The sequence below is a fragment of the Halichoeres trimaculatus genome, unplaced genomic scaffold, assembly GCF_033239565.1.
Source record: "Halichoeres trimaculatus isolate MK-OKI-2021-1 unplaced genomic scaffold, fHalTri1.1 fHalTri1_scaffold_4, whole genome shotgun sequence".
Lineage (NCBI taxonomy): Eukaryota > Metazoa > Chordata > Actinopteri > Labriformes > Labridae > Halichoeres > Halichoeres trimaculatus.
In genome coordinates this window covers 47,501-67,500 of record NW_027437182.1, presented here as the reverse complement: position 1 = coordinate 67,500, position 20,000 = coordinate 47,501, and the positions used below count along the sequence as shown (strand labels likewise).

The window sequence follows — 20,000 nt, the reverse complement described above, 5'->3', positions numbered from 1 at the left end:
TTCCTTCCTGTCTCGTTTGTTTCCTCTGACCGAACACTGAGGGTGTCGAGGTCAACGCCTCGTCACCTTCGTCTGTCATCGGTCAGGTCAACTCTGCAGGTTAAAAACCTCCACGGGCAGAAAGTGAAACTAAAACATGACGTGTTCTTCAGGGTTCACTCAGTTTTTATCTTCTTACTCCGAACCAACCGCTCTGAGACGAGCTGAGGGTCAGAGACGCTCCAACCAGACCGTCTGTGACCTGACGGGTCCACAACGTAAGTGGCTCACATGTTTTAGCCTTTAGCTCCTGAATTAGCCTTTAGCTCCTGTTTCAACCTTTAGCTCCTGTTTCAACCTTTAGCTCCTGAATTAGCCTTTAGCTCCTGTTTTAGCCTTTAGCTCCTGTTTCAACCTTTAGCTCCTGTTTTAGCCTTTAGCTCCTGTGTTAGCCTTTAGCTCCTGTTTCAACCTTTAGCTCCTGAATTAGCCTTTAGCTCCTGTTTTAGCCTTTAGCTCCTGTTTTAGCCTTTAGCTCCTGTTTTAGCCTTTAGCTCCTGAATTAGCCTTTAGCTCCTGTTTTAGCCTTTAGCTCCTGTTTTAGCCTTTAGCTCCTGAATTAGCCTTTAGCTGCTGTTTCAACCTTTAGCTCCTGTTTCAACCTTTAGCTCCTGTTTTAGCCTTTAGGTCCTGTGTTAGCCTTTAGCTCCTGTTTTAGCCTTTAGCTCCTGTTTCAACCTTTAGCTCCTGTTTCAACCTTTAGCTCCTGAATTAGCCTTTAGCTCCTGTTTTAGCCTTTAGCTCCTGTTTTAGCCTTTAGCTACTGTTTTAGCCTTTAGCTCCTGTTTTAGCCTTTAGCTTCTGTTTTAGCCTTTAGCTCCTGTTTCAACCTTTAGCTCCTGAATTAGCCTTTAGCTCCTGAATAAGCCTTTAGCTCCTGTTTTAGCCTTTAGCTCCTGTTTCAACCTTTAGCTCCTGTTTTAGCCTTTAGCTTCTGTTTTAGCCTTTAGCTCCTGTTTCAACCTTTAGCTCCTGTTTTAGCCTTTAGCTCCTGTGTTAGCCTTTAGCTCCTGTTTTAGCCTTTAGCTCCTGTTTCAACCTTTAGCTCCTGTTTTGGCCTTTAGGTCCTGTGTTAGCCTTTAGCTCCTGTTTTAGCCTTTAGCTCCTGTTTCAACCTTTAGCTCCTGTTTCAACCTTTAGCTCCTGTTTCAACCTTTAGCTCCTGTTTTAGCCTTTTGCTCCTGTTTTAGCCTTTAGCTTCTGTTTTAGCCTTTAGCTCCTGTTTCAACCTTTAGCTCCTGAATTAGCCTTTAGCTCCTGAATTAGCCTTTAGCTCCTGTTTTAGCCTTTAGCTCCTGTTTCAACCTTTAGCTCCTGAATTAGCCTTTAGCTCCTGAATTAGCCTTTAGCTCCTGTTTTAGCTTTTAGCTCCTGTTTCAACCTTTAGCTCCTGTTTCAACCTTTAGCTCCTGTGTCAACCTTTAGCTCCTGTTTCAACCTTTAGCTCCTGTTTTAGCCTTTAGCTTCTGTTTTAGTCTTTAGATCCTGTTTTAGCCTTTAGCTCCTGTTTCAGCCTTTAGCTCCTGTTTTAGCCTTTAGCTTCTGTTTTAGCCTTTAGCTGCTGTTTCAACCTTTAGCTCCTGTTTCAGCCTTTAGCTTCTGTTTCAGCCTTTAGCTCCTGTGTTAGCCTTTAGCTCCTGTTTCAGCCTTTAGCTCCTGTTTCAACCTTTAGCTCCTGTTTCAGCCTTTAGCTCCTTTTTTAGCCTTTAGCTCCTGTTTTAGCCTTTAGCTTCCGTTTTAGCCTTTAGCTGCTGTTTCAACCTTTAGCTCCTGTTTCAGCCTTTAGCTTCTGTTTCAGCCTTTAGCTCCTGTGTTAGCCTTTAGCTCCTGTTTCAGCCTTTAGCTCCTGTTTCAACCTTTAGCTCCTGTTTCAGCCTTTAGCTCCTTTTTTAGCCTTTAGCTTCTGTTTCAGCCTTTAGCTCCTTTTTTAGCCTTTAGCTCCTGTTTCAACCTTTAGCTCCTGAATTAGCCTTTAGCTCCTGAATTAGCCTTTAGCTCCTGTTTCAACCTTTAGCTCCTGTTTCAGCCTTTAGCTCCTGTTTCAGCCTTTAGCTCCTTTTTTAGCCTTTAACTTCTGTTCTACCTGGGGATGTTTTCTACCACCTTATTTATTTTATTATCTCTTTTGTCAGACAGACACCTGTTTCAGTGATTTCTCATCGCACTTACCAGTAGCGAGTTCTGACACCACTTCTGCATCAATCGATGAACTTTCAAAGTCCAGTACTGACTCGTCTCTCTCCTCTCCCTGATAACAGTGAGTCACAGCAGCTCGTTGGAGGCTTTTAATGAGCGTTAGGACCGTTGGAGCTGCTGAGCACACAGCCCGTGATATTATATCCACCTTAAAATCAAGTTAGCGGATGAATCAGGGCTCACAGGGGACCGGCTTGGTGTTGGTGTAATGGCAGCGGCCGGCAGCAGGAGATGTATAACTGTGGCAGCTGCCCTGGAGGGCCACTGATAATACTCAATCTAACAGAGCTCATTAAGGGACCCTTGTTTTTTACCTTCTCCATCTAACCCCAGATCTCTGCGCCCGTCACTGCTCTCACAGAGGTGATGAAAAAGCACCGGTCTAATCATTTCTTCCTCCACACGCTGCCGCTGCAGAGTGTGTGTGTGTGTGTGTGTGTGTGTGTGTGTGTGTGTGTGTGTGTGCCTGGACCTGGGCAGAGATTATTAACGGTTTAATGGCTAACGAAGCCTGACAGGTGCTCCTCTCGCTGAGATTAAGGAGCCGTGGGTTAATGACGGTGTGGGTGAGATTGTCATAACTCACAATAAGGCCATTAAAGTGATATTACTGAGAGCGACTTGGGCTGATATGGGCTCAACTATCCAACAAGGTGGCATTGGGCGGGCTGCTGCCATTTTTCAAAGACTTTTTTTTCTTGTCTGGCCTGCAGCTCGGTGTAAATGAGCTCTGACTGTGAAGAATCTGTGCAGGAAGCGTGTGAGACAAAGGAAGACGCAGTCAGCTCCTGCTGCTGTGTGCAGAGCTCAGGTGTGAGGATGCACCAAACTCTCAAAGCAAACAACTCCACCTCCTCTAAAAACAGTTTCTACATCAGCTGTCTTTGAAGAGCGGCTGAAATTCACCACTTTTCATCCTCACATGATGAAAACGACCCTGAAAGCAGAAGGAAACTGTGACCTCAGAGCGTTAGTTCCTCCGTCTTTTGTTTCCCGCTCCCTGAACAAAGACGCTCACATTCCTGCGCTCAGAGAAACACTGAGCACCAGTTGAGGCTGCAGGACAAACAATGAGCAGAGAGCAGGCTTCAGCAGAGTCTGTGGCTCACTTCTCCCCTCCAGTGGTCGACCGGGGGAACTGCAGGCTCCAGGGGAACAAAGGAAGAGGAGCTGAACAAAGAGTCCACAGCTGTCCACAGAGTGAAAGGACTCTGAGCTTTATCACCGTTATTATTCTCTTTTCCTGCCTCCAGTCTCGACTGCTCGACTCCAAACTCCTGCAGCACTTCAGTCAGCGCTCAGTATTTGTTAAAATTCACTTCACTGAATTTAATCTCAAATTGTCTGTCAGTTATGGTAAAATCTTAAACTCACACCACCAAGATTAAGTCACCTCAACAAAGAAGCTGCAAAAGACTGCACCTAACTCATCTGCTCTCCTTTATTTCACTGTAAGTCTTCTTCAGTGTGTGGGAAAACATCTGAAGAGGCTTCAGGAATATGAAAGAAAAGTCAATAGATAAATAAATCAAATCTTCATTTTTTTCTTTTTTTGGTATCCCTCAAGGCTCTATCTTGGGTCCAGCTCTGTTCTCCTGCTTCCTCTAGGATATATATATATATATATATATATATATATATATATATATATATATATATATATATATATATATATATATATACACACAAGGTTTCATCCCTTTTATCTGCAGATGATTTGCTCATTTCTAAGTCTCTAAAAAAATTTAACCAGTAAATAATAATCTAAAAAAAAGAAACAGAAAACAAACGCATAACAACTGTGACAGCCTTGTTGCGCTGTCAAAAAGCAGTCAAACCGTGGGTGAGCTTCCGTCAGCTTCCATAGGGAGGTGTCAGAAATGTGTGTATCGCTTCATGCCAGGATTAAAGTCTTTCTCTGGGTAGCTAAAGTTTCTTTTTTTTTACCATCAAATAATACTGTTGAATTCTGCTGGGGAAAATGTGCAACGTTTGAAAAAAAACATTAATTCAACAAACTTTGAATAAACCCTTTGAAGGAAAAACCACAGAAGTTAATCAAAAAATCTAAATTCATCTCCAAACACAACAGCATCAAGAAGAAAATGGTTGAGACACTTTGTTCGAAACAAATAAATCACCTTATTCATGCACTAATGCTAATCACACAGCAGATAGCATGTTTGTATCACACAGCTGTTAACATGTTTGTATCACACAGCAGTTAGCATGTTTATATCACTCAGCAGTTAGCATGTATGTATCACACAGCAGTTAGCATGTTTGTATCACACAGCAGTTAGCATGTTTATATCACACAGCAGTTAGCATGTTTGCTCTCTCACGGCAGTTAGCATGTTTGTATCACACAGCAGTTAGCATGTTTGTATCACACAGCAGTAAGCATGTTTGTATCACTCAGCAGTTAGCATGTTTGTATCACACAGCAGTTAGCATGTTTGTATTACACAGCAGTTAGCATGTTTGTATCAAACAGCAGTGAGCATGTTTGTATCACACAGCAGTTAGCATGTTTGTATCACACAGCAGTGAACATGTTTGTATCACACAGCAGTTAGCATGTTTGTATCACTCAGCAGTTAGCATGATTGTATCACACAGCAGTTAGCATGTTTGTATCACTCAGCAGTTAGCATGTTTGTATCACACAGCAGTTAGCATGTTTGTATCACACAGCAGTTAGCATGTTAGTATCAGGAAGCAGTTAGCATGTTTGTATCACACAGCAGTTAGCATGTTAGTATCAGGAAGCAGTTAGCATGTTTGTATCAAACAGCAGTTAACATGTTTGTATCACACAGCAGTAAGCATGTTTGTTTCACTCACTGTTAGCATGTTTGTATCACACAGCAGTTAGCATGTTTGTATCACACAGCAGTTAACATATTTGTATCACTCAGCAGTTAGCATGATTGTATCACACAGCAGTTAGCATGTTTGTATCACTCAGCAGTTAGCATGTTTGTATCACACAGCAGTTAGCATGTTTGTATCACACAGCAGTTAGCATGTTAGTATCAGGAAGCAGTTAGCATGTTTGTATCACACAGCAGTTAGCATGTTAGTATCAGGAAGCAGTTAGCATGTTTGTATCACACAGCAGTTAGCATGTTTGTATTTCATAGTAGTTAGCATGTTTGTATCAAACAGCAGTTAGCATGATTGTATCACACAGCAGTTAGCATGTTTATATCACACAACATTTAACATGTTTGTATCACACAGCAGTTAGCATGTTTGTATCACTCAGCAGTTAGCATGTTTGTATCACTCAGCAGTTAGCATGTTTGTATCACTCAGCAGTTAGCATGTTAGTATAACGAAGCAGTTAGCATGTTTGTATCACACAGCAGTTAGCATGTTTGTATCACACAGCAGTTAGCATGTTTGTATCACACAGCAGTTAGCATGTTTGTATCACACAGCAGTTAGCATGTTTGTATCACACAGCAGTTAGCATGTTTGTATCACACAGCAGTTAGCATGTTTGTCTGTATCACACAGCAGTTAGCATGTTTGTATCACACAGCAGTTAGCATGTTTGTATCACACAGCAGTTAGCATGTTAGTATAACGAAGCAGTTAGCATGTTTGTCTGTATCACACAGCAGTTAGCATGTTTGTATCACACAGCAGTTAGCATGTTTGTATCACACAGCAGTTAGCATGTTTGTCTGTATCACACAGCAGTTAGCATGTTAGTATAACGAAGCAGTTAGCATGTTTGTATCACACAGCAGTTAGCATGTTTGTATCACACAGCAGTTAGCATGTTTGTATCACACAGCAGTTAGCATGTTTGTATCACACAGCAGTTAGCATGTTTGTATCACACAGCAGTTAGCATGTTTGTATCACACAGCAGTTAGCATGTTTGTATCACACAGCAGTTAGCATGTTTGTATCACACAGCAGTTAGCATGTTTGTATGTTTTAGCACCTTAACGTGTCCTTGCAGGCTGCAGCAGTGTTTTTTTTTCTTACTCCTGTTCAGCGCTGGTTCGTTCTGACGACACGCGGCTCGGTCTGAGCTCATTAAATCATTTAATCAGAGTTTGAGCTGATAAAGTGGAGCAGCAGCTGATCAGGCTGAAGTTGCCACAAACAGAAATACAGAGAGCACAGATGGACAGGTGGTTTAAGGTGGAGGAGGACTCCAGCCTGCACGTCATCCCCACTCCCACCTGGTTTCCTGCTCCACCCACTGCCCTCTGCTCCGATGAAAAGCATTGAAAAGACCAAAAAAACACAAAAACTCATGAATCAGAAAAAGAAAAAAACATGTCTGAGGAGTTTCTTTTTGACTCAGCGATGAAGTCATCTGCAAAAGTTAGAAACTGACGGCGATTCCTGAAATGTTGGAGATGAAACCCAGCGCCAACCAGTGGATTATTTTCATTCAACAACCACGTCTGTCTCCTTCAGAGGAGACCCGCTGTCAGACAGACTCTGACCCAAAGTTCAGCCAACAAACAAACATTTGCAAAAGTGAAACTGTCTTTGAGGCAGTCGTGTTCATAAAGGACTGGCAAAAGCATAAATAAATTAAATTGATAACAGTAAAACGATTATCAAAACATTAATGCAAAAGTAAGCAATCACAAACATTTAGGACAGAGTGAACTTGAAATATTCATAAAAAGAAGACGTAAAGTCAATAACCAAACCAAGGGATTCAGATTGTAATCATTAAACAAATAAAGGAGCAAAGAGCAGGAGAAGATGATGAGGACAACATCAGTTCAAGAAGAGATTTTAGAGACGTGACTAACTCTACACGCCGTATCTCTTCAGGCTGGTCGTTGCTCAGTCGACAGCGTCGGCGTGTAACATGGAGCCAGACACACACGTGCTTCAGAAGTTATCAAACCATTAAAAAACGACCTCTTCTCCTGGTCCCTGATAGAGAAATGACCCAAACTAAAAAGATGTCTGCATCTTTAAGGTCTGTTTGAGCCCTGCTGGCGTCATCATTGAGGAAACGCTGGTGAAACATGTTGTTGGTGTTTGTGTCACCGGCTCAGAGAATCGTACGCTCAGCGTTAAACTGACCTGGAGCCAAAGGGAGGCTGAAACAGGCTGATGTGATGTGGTTTGTTACAACCTGTAAGCAGACGAGCTGCTGCATCCTGCACCAGCTGGAGCCTCAACAAAGAGATCCCAGTTTCTGGTGAGTGTGAATCCGCAGTGTTTGATTTGGGACGACACATTTTCTCAAAGGTTTTATTCCAGAAAGTTCAGAGAGTTCGCTGTGCACTTCCTGTCAGTGTACTTAGAGAGGAGACGAGCTGGGACACAGCGTTAGAGATCAACCCTAACCCCTTAACCCTAAACCCTGACCTAAGACCCTAACTCCTAAACCCTAATCACTAAAAACTAACTCACTAAAACCCTAATCACTAAACCCTAACCCCTTAACCCTAAACCCTGACCTTAGACCCTAATCCCTAAACCCTGACCCCTTAACCCTAAACCCTGACCTTAGACCCTAAACCCTTAACCCTAAACCCTGACCTTAGACCCTAACCCCTTAACCCTAAACCCTGACCTTAGACCCTAACCCCTTAACCCTAAACCCTGACCTTAGACCCTAACCCCTTAACCCTAACCCCTAACCATAGACCCTGACCTTAAACCCTTAACCCTGTACGTTTTATTGTGTGTGTCTTACAGTGTGAGCTGAAGTCCCTAATGAGAGGGTTTTGAGGCCTTTCCCCTCCTCCCAGCCTTCATTTGCTCTGGGTTTGTTATTTGGAGCTCAGGTCGTGAGCCGCGTGGTGCCGCGTGGTGGCGTGTTGGAGCTCGAGGTCACCTTTGTTTAACGCCATGTGCTGATGTCACACCCGGCGTGCGCCCGCTGGCATCAGATATTCTCAGATATTCTCAGATATCTGAGAATAAAAAGCTGCTAAACTCCAAACCTGACAGGAGCTCACCTGGCTCAGACTCAGGTGTTTTTCCTCTGACCGTCGTTGGTGTTGTTACACACCTCCACCTCCTCCGTCCTCATGCCCCCTGAAAACCTGATCCCTGAGCGGGGAATCTGTGTCACGCTCTACCTGCAGGGGTCAGAGCTGCCACTCGAGCCTCTACCTGCACCTGAACAACACATTCACCTGCCCTCACCTGTGTCCTCGGGGGCCACGCCCAGTCCTGACGCCCTGCTCCACCACAGAGCCCGAGGAGGCTCTCTTCACATTACTGATCCCCACTGTGGGACACCTGTGACGGGCATTAAGGCTGTGCTCACCTGTGCTCACCTGTGCTCACCTGGACACACCTGAGCCAGAGCAGAGCCACACCTGTGGAGTCTTCGTCTGCGAGCGTTCGCTGCTTCTCTCGGTGCTTCCTGACGCGCTTTAACCTGCTCCTCTTTGGATGGTGAGGACGTCTGAAGGTAAGCACACACACACACACACACACACACACACACACACACACACACACACACACACACACACACACACACACACACACACACACACACACACATTAACAGATATCTTCACTGTTTGCAGCTGTGTGTGTATCATTAAGACTCATTGTCAGCTCAGTAATTTCCACAGTAATTCACTGAGATGTTATAGCCCAGTGTGTGTGTGTGTGTGTGTGTGTGTGTGTGTGTGTGTGTGTGTGTGTGTGTGTGTGTGTGTGTGTGAGATATAAGGTCCCAGCTGATGAGAGGAGAAATGCTGTAATTTATCTCCTTTTATTACAGATTAAAATGGGTTGCTTCACATTCGTCAAATTGATGATGGTCTTGTTCAACTCCCTTATCTTTGTGAGTATATTTCCTCTTTGATTGCATGCTCCTGGAGGAGGAGGAGGAGGAGGAGGAGGAGGAGGAGGAGGATGTGTTTCAGGGATTGTGTGTAATCTTTGTGTGAAGCGAGTCAGTGAGTGTGTGTGAAGAAAACAAACAGCAGCTTCAGGAAAAAGATGTTACATAAACATTTAATCTCAGTGAGCCAGAGGAGCTAGATGCTGCTCCTCTTCTCCTCCTGCCTCCTCCCCACAGTGCCAATTTTCATCTCATTAACTTCCACAGCGGTAATTCTGCTCCTACACCCTCAGCTAATGTTGCTAACTAATGTAGCCTGTGAAATGGAGGGAAACTTTGGCAGGGTCAGCTGAGAAGGGCCCACCTGGGCTCTCAGCACGCCGTCGTTTTCCTCACATCCCGTTTGTGCCTGAGCGCGGCCGCTTGGAGGGCGCGGCCGCTTGGAGGGCGCGGCCGCTTGGAGGGCGCGGCCGCTTGGTGAGCGCGGCCGCTAGGTGGGCGCGGCCGCTTGGTGAGCGCGGCCGCTTGGTGATGACGCTTTACTGTGACGCTCAAACGCTTCAGCTTCTTCCTCAGGAGTTACTTCCTGTTTATGTTTTTGTTATAGCTAGCGTCTTTTCAAGATAAAAAAGGGAAAAACTGTGACACTTCCTCCAAAACAGAAGCCAACAGCAGGACGAGCCATTTGGCACCAACAGAGACAGCTCTGCATGCTCCTCACCAAGGAGCAGGAGGAGCAGGAGGAGAAGGAGGAGCACAAGAGGAGCAAGAGGAAAAAGAGGAGCAGGAGGAGCAGGAGGAACACAAGAGGCATTGTAACAGCAAAGAAATAATCCACCAAACAGGCGCTGCCTTACCCTCTGTGCCAGGTTTGGATGAGACAGATCTGAGGTCAGTGTCAGCGCCATAGAAACGTTCGACACCAGCAAGAAATTAGCCTGAAGGGAAAACCTCAGCGCGGCTGCAGGTGCTGCCGTCATGGGACAGAAGAGTTGTTTTTTATTTTTCACGCTGAATAACGTACTCATGGCTGACCACAGTCAAATCAACGCAACAAGATACTTCAACCTCCCACAACATTCAGTGATTAGCGCTAAATATAAGAACTGGTCTGAGACCTCCTGACTCCTCCTCCCCCTGAGGACAAAGAGGAGCAGATTAAGGTCTAAGTGTTCCCTGAACAGAGGAGTCTTCAGACGTCTCTTACAGTAGAAAGGGACTCTGTGGATCGTATAGAGTTTGGTAATTCATTCATCATTTGGGAACAACAGAGGAGAAGAGTCTGGCTAGAGATTTGGAGCCGCGCTGGACTGGGAGCACCAGGCGTCTTTCACAAGCAGAGCGTAGAGGACCAGAAGGAGTGTAGACCTGGATCAGGGACCCCAGGTAGGCAGGAGCTGGTCTTGTTAATGTTTGTGAGCCAGGAGAAGAGCTCTGATAGGAGCTGCTACAGGAAGCCAGTGAAGAGAGATGAACAGCTGGGTGACATGTGCTGTTTGGGCTGGTTGAAGACCAGACTGCTGCTGCATTCTGGGTAATCTGCAGAGGTTTACATGGACACACAGGGAGGCCTGCTAGAGGAGGGCTGCAGAAGTTGAGGGGCCTGGACCAGAAGCTGTGGCCTGTGGGGTCAGGTAGGATCTGATCCTCCTGGTGTTACAGAGGCAGATCCACGAGACCAAGCAATCGAAGCCACGAGAGCCTTAAAGGTCAGCTGGTCATCAACAGATCTCTGCAGTTCAACGCCAACCGTTACGCCAACCGTTACGCCAACCGTTACACCAACCGTTACGCCAACCGTTACGCCAACCGTTACACCAACCGTAACGCCAACCGTTACGCCAACCTTTACTCCAACCATTATCTATGTTACGCCAACCGTTACACCAACCGTTACGCCAACTGTTATCTACATTACGCCAACTGTTATCTACGTTACGCCAACCGTTATCTATGTTACGCCAACCGTTATCTACATTACGCCAACCGTTATCAACGTTACGCCAACCGTTATCAACGTTACGCCAACCGTTATCTACGTTACGCCAACCGTTATCTATGTTACGCCAACCGTTATCTACGTTGCGCCAACCGTTATCTACATTACGCCAACCGTTATCTATGTTACGCCAACCGTTATCTACATTACGCCAACCGTTATCTATGTTACGCCAACCGTTATCTACATTACGCCAACCGTTATCTATGTTACGCCAACCGTTATCTACATTACGCCAACCGTTATCTATGTTACGCCAACCGTTATCTACATTACGCCAACCGTTATCTATGTTACGCCAACCGTTATCTACGTTGCGCCAACCGTTATCTACATTACCCCAACCGTTATCTATGTTACGCCAACCGTTATCTACGTTGCGCCAACCGTTATCTACATTACGCCAACCGTTATCTACGTTATGCCAACCGTTATCTAAGTTACGCCAAATGTTATCTACGTTACGCCAACCGTTATCTACGTTACTGCAGCCATTTTCAACGCTACTCCAACCGTTATCCACGTTACGCCAACCGTTATCTACGTTACGCCAACCGTTATCTATGTTATGCCAACCGTTATGTACATTACGCCAACCATTATCTACATTACGCCAACCGTTATCAACGTTACGCCAACCATTATCTATGTTACGCCAACCGTTATCAACGTTACTGCAGCCATTATCAACGCAACGCCAACCGTTATCCATGTTGCCCCAACCGTTATCTACGTTACTGCAGCCATTATCAACGCAACGCCAACCGTTATCCATGTTGCGCCAACCGTTATCTACGTTACTGCAGCCATTATCGACCCTACGCCAACCGTTATCTATGTTACACCAACCGTTATCTATGTTACGCCAACCGTTATCTACATTACGTCAACCGTTATCTATGTTACGCCCACCGTTATCTACATTACGCCAACCGTTATCTACGTTACGCCAACCGTTATCTAAGTTACGCCCTAATGTTATCTACGTTACGCCAACCGTTATCTACGTAACTGCAGCCATTATCAACATTACGCCAACCATTATCTATGTAACGCCAACCGTTATCAACGCTACGCCAACTGTTATCTACGTTACGCCAAATGTTATCTACGTTACGCCAACATTTATCTACGTTACGCCAATGGTTCTCTATGTTACGCCAACCGTTATCTATGTTACGCCAACTGTTATCTACGTTACGCCAACCGTTATCTATATTACGCCAACCGTTATCTTAACGCCAACCGTTATCTATGTTACACCATCTGTTATCTACATTACACCAACCGTTATCTACGTTACGACAACGGTTATCTGAGTTACCCCAATAGTTATCTACGTTGCGCCAACCGTTATCTATGTTACGCCAACTGTTATGTACATTACGCCAACCGTTATGTACATTATGCCAACTGTTATCAACGTTACGCCAACCATTATCTATGTTACGCCAACCGTTATCAACACTACGCCAACTGTTATCTACGTTACGCCAAATGTTATCTACGTTACGCCAACCGTTATCTACGTTACTGCAGCCATTATCAACGCAACGCCAACCGTTATCTACGTTACGCCAACTGTTATCAACGTTACGTCAACCGTTATCTATATTACGCCAACCGTTATCTTTACGCCAACCGTTATCTATGTTACACCATCCGTTATCTACATTACACCAACTGTTATCTACGTTACGACAACCGTTATCTGAGTTACCCCAACAGTTATCTACTTTTCGCCAACTGTTATTCAACAACCAGAGGAAGTGATTGTCTGTGGAAACAGATCCACAAGACCAAGCAATCGAAGCCACGAGAGCCTTAAAGGTCAGCTGGTCATCAACAGATCTCTGCAGTTCAACGCCAACCGTTACGCCAACCGTTATCTACATTACGCCAACCGTTATCTACGATACGACAACCGTTATCTATATCCACCAACTGTTATCCACGTTACGCCAACCGTTATGTATATTACACCAACTGTATCTATATTATGCCAACCGTTATCTACGTTACGCCAACCGTTATCTACGATACAACAACTGTTATCTACGTTACGCCAACCATTATCTACGTTACGCCAACCGTTATCTACGATACAACAACTGTTATCTACGTTACGCCAACCGTTATCTACGTTACGCCAACCGTTAACTACGTTACGACAACCGTTATCTACATTACGCCAACAGTTATCTACGTTACGACAACCGTTATCTACGTTACGCAAACTGTTATCTACTTTGTGGCAACCGTTATTCAACAACCAGAGGAAGTGTTTGTCTGTTGAAACAGATGCTTCTCAGTGACTTCCTGTTTAAGTTCTGCAACTCAACTCAACGATTCAAATGTGTTTGTGGACACGTCAGCTGGATGTGGCTCATTTGGGGTCTGATAAAAACATTTGACTACAAAAGTGAGACGTCAACACCAGATAAGATTTTAGTTTTTTCTGAGAGGAGCAGCGCTGTGTGACAGCTCTCAGTCTGTTTAAAACCATGAAGCTCCAGGATGGAGGGGGGACGCTGATCCTGAGTTTCCTCTGAACAGGATCTGTTTAGTCATGAAGCTCCAGGATGGAGGGAGGACGCTGAGCCTGAGTTTACTCTGAACAGGATCTGTTTAAGACCACGAAGCTCCAGGATGGAGGGAGGACGGTGATCCTGAGTCCTCGTACCTGGAGGAGAGTAAAACAGAGTCAAAGCTAAAGAGCTACGGAGCTTTGCTGTCTGTAACAGACTCACACAATATGACAGAGAAGCTGGATTCCTCTGAGAGGTTTAGCATGAGCTAAATGTCCTTAGCTTCACACAGTGATGCTACATGCTAACCTAACCTCTGGCAGAGCGCAGAGCAAACCGTCTGCCCTCAGAGTCAGAGTCAAACTGGTTTTGACAGCTTGTGACGAGGTGGACGGCTCATCGAACATCTCCCTGTTCTCTCTCTGAAACAAACGCCTCCGTCCTCCGTCGGCAGCCGGCTGGTTGGGGTTAGGGCGATGCTAACACGGTGGACATTAGAGGCGTTTCTGAGCGCGCTCTGTGTGCCGACCCTCCATCGAGTGGAGGGGCGTAATCAGATTGTCTGCTGGGTAATATGACCCGTGAAGATGGGTTTTATTTTCATCTGACGTCTTTCTCGTCCCAGCCTTTCACAGACAGCCAATCCCATCTCAGCGTGCGGGACAGGTCCATTCTCCCTCCTGCTCCGTCTCTATCTTTCTATCTCTGCTCCTCATTCACCTCCCCCTCTCTGGAGGCCGTGGCCTCCTATTCTGCAGCCTCTCATTCATCCCTCTCCTCTGACCCTGATAGACGCCGTTTCCTCTCCCCCTCCTCAGCCGCTCCATCACAAACCTGATTTACTTCTCGTCTTTTTCTGCCGTGGATGTTGAGCTGACAGAGCGTCCACCTGCATATGGCACGCCATTAGAGGGATCAGCCGTTTAAGAGGAAAAGGACGGCGTGCCAGCTTTAATTATACCTGCTGAGGGATGACGGCGGACGCCAGGAGCTGGAGGGGGAATATGCTTGTCGTATCACATTTAGAAAACGGTGCGATGATGGCAGAAACCTCAACATGAAAGGCAAGAAGGTAGAAAATAGAAAGAGTGAAAAAAGTGAAGACAAAGGAGAGACGGGGATGAACCCACGCGGGAGAGATCAGCGACTGACGGGAGGCGTGGAGCGTCAGGGCCTGATGAGGAGCAGAGGAGGCTCCTGACTGCAACGCGTCTGATGGAGGAACAAACAAAACCAGCTTTCAAACGGTTTCTGCAGCGAGGAGCGGAGACGAAATCACTGACAACCAGGAGGGCACTGTGGGAGGCACGGTGGGAGGCTCAGAGGAGACGCAGGAGGAGGAAAGGGAGGGAGAGGAGAGGCAGAGGAGGTCAGAGGGGAGACATAATGACAGTGAGATCAGGTGATCTCCAGACTGAAACATGAAACATGTGACATGGATCTGAGCGTGTTTGTTAGCAGCCGGTTTGACCGGCTCTGAGTCGATACGTTTCCCCAGAGAGGCCGGTTTGAGCATCAGGGTCAGAGATCCACCTGTCAGCAACACACACACACACACACACACACACACACACACACACACACACACACACACACACACACACACACACACACACACACCACAACCAACCTGATAAACACTTGGCAAACAATCAAACTGACATTTTACCGTGGGATATTTCTCTACAGCGTGTGTTACCTGTGACTGTTTCAGCAAAGTGACGCTAACGAACAGGAAGCGTCTGCGCTGCAGAGAACGACGCCGTTAATGTTTCAGACCAGAAAGACAAAGAAGAAACAAACTCCCTGAAATCACTGAGAAGGATCAGTTTCCAGAGGCACGTTGGGCGATGGTTGCTGATGATTGCTGATGGTTGCTGATGATTGCTGATGGTTGCTGATGGTTGCTGATGGTTGCTGATGATTGCTGATGGTTGCTGATGGTTGCTGATGGTTGCTGATGATTGCTGATGGTTGCTGATGGTTGCTGATGGTTGCTGATGATTGCTGATGATTGCTGACTGTTGCTGACGATTGCTGATGGTTGCTAATGGTTGCTGATGGTTGCTGACGGTTGCTGATGATTGCTGATGATTGCTGATGATTGCTGATGATTGCTAGTGGTTGCTGATGATTGCTGACGGTTGCTGATGAGCTCTAAGTTTGTATCTTAAGCCCAGTTTCCACTAAACAGTTCAGTTCAGTTCGTCTCAGTACAGCTCACGTTTTGTGGCGTTTCCTTTGACTAGAACCAGGACAGGTCCCCAAACCTCTGACCCGTACCGTCCCACTTCCTGGTTCCCGTGTGTTGGAGTGCCTGACTAAACTGACCCCAGAAGGTGGAGCTAGAAACACTGCAGTCTGCTGATTGGTGGAGAGAATGGTCACTTCCTGTGTGACAGAGGTGATAAAGACCAGAACATAACCCTGCCATGTTCAGATCCCCACTTCCTGGAGAGAACTTCCTGTTTGTTAGGAAAATGGCGTCACCAGCAGTGTTTCATCATTTGTAGTAGGAAACTCTGATCCTGTGGTTTTTATCTCTGAGACTGAAACTTTTCTGAAATACCAAACAATAAAACGGTGACAAATGAAGATAAATCAGCTCCTCTGTCATCACGGTCCAAGTCTTACATCCAGAGAGGAGCAGTGAAAGGAAGGACGGGAAACCTCCCCCTGGACGTGATCGTCCCACTGCAGGTTTGAGTGGACCCTCAGGCGGCTCCTCCCACTGACAGACGATCACTGAACGGTTCAGGAGTGAGGAGAGACAGTTATGGGAGGGGCAGGGGTGTTATTCAGAGAGGTAAACTGAGGCTGAGCTGTTGCTCAGCTGAGAGGCATAATGTGAGACTTAATGTGAGACTTAATGTGAGACTCAATGCGAGGCCTGAGGCGGCGCCCCCTGTCCCAGGAAAGGGATCCTCTCTGGGTGATACCCAGGTGTCAAGGTGTCTCCAGCAGGAAATAGCATGAGAGGGTTACTGATGTAAGGATGGCCTCTATTTCTAAAACCTATTACCTCCTCGAAAGCTGTTGACCCCGCCGGCCCGACTGCGAGGCAAATAAGTGATTGACGCCTCGTCTCCGCTGTTAGCTTTGGATTACATCCTGCGCAGAGCTAATTGGTTAATATTCACCAGCTCGCTGTGATGGAGGATGGCGTTCGGAGGCAGTGAATTAGCGTAAAGCGTATGCTGATCATGTTTTCCTGGATTCTCTGCAGCTGGGGGGCCTGACCCTGCTCGCCATGGGGATCTGGGTGAGCGTAGACGGCGCCTCGTTCCTGCGGCTTCTGGGGCCGTTCTCGGGCAACGGCATGCAGTTTGTCAACGTGGGCTTCTTCTGCATCGCCATCGGGGGAGTGCTGGTGCTGCTGGGGCTCCTGGGCTGCTGCGGTGCTCAGAAGGAGAGCAAGTGCCTGCTGCTCACGGTGAGTAAAGCTACCGTTATTTATGTGCCACAAAAAGGTCCATTAACTCTCAGCCAGACAGGCTCTCTGCAGGGGGCCAAACGCTTCAGGAGCTGACGGAGACTCCAAATGGACTCACTTTGTCCCCTGAGCTGTTCTCTGTAGAGACAGAGGCCAGCAACAAGTTTCATTCTGCAAATAAACAAAAAAATAACGCCCGTTTAGAGTCAGACAGGTGCTCAGAGAAAGGTATGCACGGGGGGGAGGGGGGGGGGGTGTCTTTGCCACCTCTCTATAAGATAGACCCTGAAACCCAACCCAGGTTAGAGGGTTAGGGTTAGGGTTAGGCTAGCCCTAACCCTTAGAAAGTAAACTAGTGTTAGCTTGTTAAGCTAAGATTGACCATGATGAAAAATACGCTAAAGGGACCGAGAACTTTAATCTCTGGAAGTTAACACGGCTGTCCAGACTGAGGCTCCACATATTTCAGAGGAGTCCACATGTTTACCTGGTCCTGGTCCTGGTCCTCAGTCCTGATTGGTCACAGAGGATATGACTCTGAACTGTCACCATCTGAAATTCTCGGTCAGGCAAATACAGGCCAACATCTCCCTCTGAAAACCCCAGAAACTGGTCCATAGCTCTGAAACATCTAAGAGCTGACGTGGTATGATGCTAAACAACTCTTTTTAACAACTCTTATTAACAACTCCTTTTAACAACTCCTTTTAACAACTCTTTTTAACAGCTCTTTTTAACAAATCTTTTTAACAACTCCTTTTAACAACTCCTTTTAACAACTCTTATTAACAACTCTTATTAACAACTCCTTTTAACAACTCCTTTAACAACTCTTTTTAACAACTCTTATTAACAACTCCTTTTAACAACTCCTTTTAACAACTCTTTTTAACAGCTCTTTGAAACAACTCTTTTTAACAACTCCTTTTAACAACTCTTATTAACAACTCTTATTAACAACTCTTATTAACAACTCCTTTTAACAACTCCTTTTAACAACTCTTTTAACAACTCTTATTAACAACTCCTTTTAACAGCTCTTTTTAACAACTCTTTTTAACAACTCTTATTAACAACTCCTTTAAACAACTCTAATTAACAACTCTTATTAACAACTCCTTTTAACAACTCCTTTTAACAACTCTTTTTAACAACTCCTTTTAACAACTCCTTTTTACAACTCCTTTTAACAACTCCTTTTAACAACTCTTATTAACAACTCTTATTAACAACTCCTTTTAACAACTCCTTTTAACAACTCTTTTTAACAACTCTTATTAACAACTCTTTTTAACAACTCTTATTAACAACTCCTTTTAACAACTCCTTTAATTATGTTGCTGGAATTGATTCACTCATTCTTGACTTTGTCTTTGCGTAATTTCTAATCAAATGTAAGTTTAAACAATTAAACCCCAGAAATCTTTTTCCCTCAGTGTTTTTGAAGAGGGACTGTGACACACTGAGAGGTCGTTTTGTATTTTGTGTTTGTTTTCTTCCTCTCGTTAATCTTAAAGCAGAGAATCCCATTGGATGGAGATCAAAATCTGATCCATGTGTCCACAGGAATCCTTGGTTTCAAAGTCTATGTGAGGACGACACATTTGGTGTCTGACACCTGTGGTTGTGTCAGCCACTGTCGTGAAGGCGTGACTCACGCCGATAAGGTCATGTGTTTATTTAGAGGTTTAAAATGTTTTGGATTTCTATCCTACAACTGAAGAGTTCATGTAAAGAAGAATGAATCATCTGACTCATAACCTTGGTACAAGTTTCATCGAGCAGCCCCATGTCTGGACGCACAGCTCGGACTTTCACAGCTGTTGTGCTCCCGGGCGCAGACGGCAGCTGACACCGTTCACTCAGCTGCTTCCTGCGGCGAGACTCAAACCTCCATCCTTCAGCTGGACGGGCGACACCATGAGAGCTCTGAGGGCAGGAAGCGTGCTGTCTGTGCTCCTCGTTAGACTCACTGCAGCGGTCTGAGAGGTCGTTAGCCTGGCTGTTAGCCTGTGCTGTAATTTAGCCGTGCTGTTGGAGAGCTGCAGGTGTTTCTGACGTGAACGAGGCAGAGGGAGGACGGGAAACAGCTCAGAAGTTGATGAGTGCAGATGTACAGATGGGATAAAAGCACCGACTCATGAACACTTCTCGTGTTTGACGCCATCTGTAAGCTTAGCTCGCCAGCTGAACCCTCCAAGAGAACCAAGTCTTTCCCTGATCAGCTGATCCAAACGCTCAGCCTTTGTCTTCACTCATTTTAATCATGGTTGAGTCAAACAGCAGACGTCGTTAAGAGCCGGTCTCTCAGCAGCTTTTTTCTGCTTTGTCGTGATGAGTAAATGGATTCTTCAAACTTCCTCCAACACGTGACGAAGTAGTTTCTGAAACCAGGTTTCTACGTCTCCTTTCCTCTGATGGAAAACCAAACTTCATCCCTGAAAAGCGTCTTTATCTATGACCTGCAGCTGAGCATTCATCATCCAACAGCATGAAGTCAGTGTGAAGTCAGTGTGAAGTCAGTATGAAGTTAGTATGAAGTCAGTATGAAGTCAGTGTAAAGTCAGTATGAAGTCAGTATGAAGTCAGTATGAAGTCAGTGTGAAGTTAGTATGAAGTCAGCGTTAAGTCAGTATGAAGTCAGCATGAAGTCAGCATGAAGTCAGTATGAAGTCAGTGTGAAGTCAGTATGAAGTCAGTATGAAGTCATTATAAAGTCAGTGTGAAGTCAGTGTGAAGTCAGTATGAAGTCAGTGTGAAGTCAGTGTGAAGTCAGTGTGAAGTCAGTGTGAAGTAAGTGTGAAGTCAGTGTGAAGTCAGTGTGAAGTCAGTATGAAGTCAGTATGAAGTCAGTATAAAGTCAGTGTGAAGTCAGTGTGAAGTCAGTGTGAAGTCAGTATAAAGTCAGTGTGAAGTCAGTGTGAAGTCAGTGTGAAGTCAGTGTGAAGTCAGTGTGAAGTCAGTGTGAAGTAAGTGTGAAGTCAGTGTGAAGTCAGTGTGAAG

General features: G+C 45.5%; 1 protein-coding gene across 2 annotated transcripts in view; it reads left to right on the top strand.

Moving 5' to 3' along the window:
* Positions 1-13,998: 13,998 nt before the first annotated feature.
* LOC141789284 (tetraspanin-1-like) overlaps positions 13,999-20,000 on the top strand; it is a 17,811-nt gene continuing 11,809 nt past the window's right edge. Inside the window, exons 1-2 of one of the 2 annotated variants that reach the window (XM_074668659.1) lie at positions 13,999-15,084; positions 16,791-16,997. In XM_074668659.1, the coding sequence (XP_074524760.1) occupies positions 16,815-16,997 (183 nt within the window). In that variant the 5' untranslated portion in view covers positions 13,999-15,084; positions 16,791-16,814. Of the gene's footprint in view, positions 15,085-15,711; positions 15,969-16,790; positions 16,998-20,000 lie in introns of those variants that run through there. The other variant, XM_074668658.1, reaches the window with a different exon arrangement.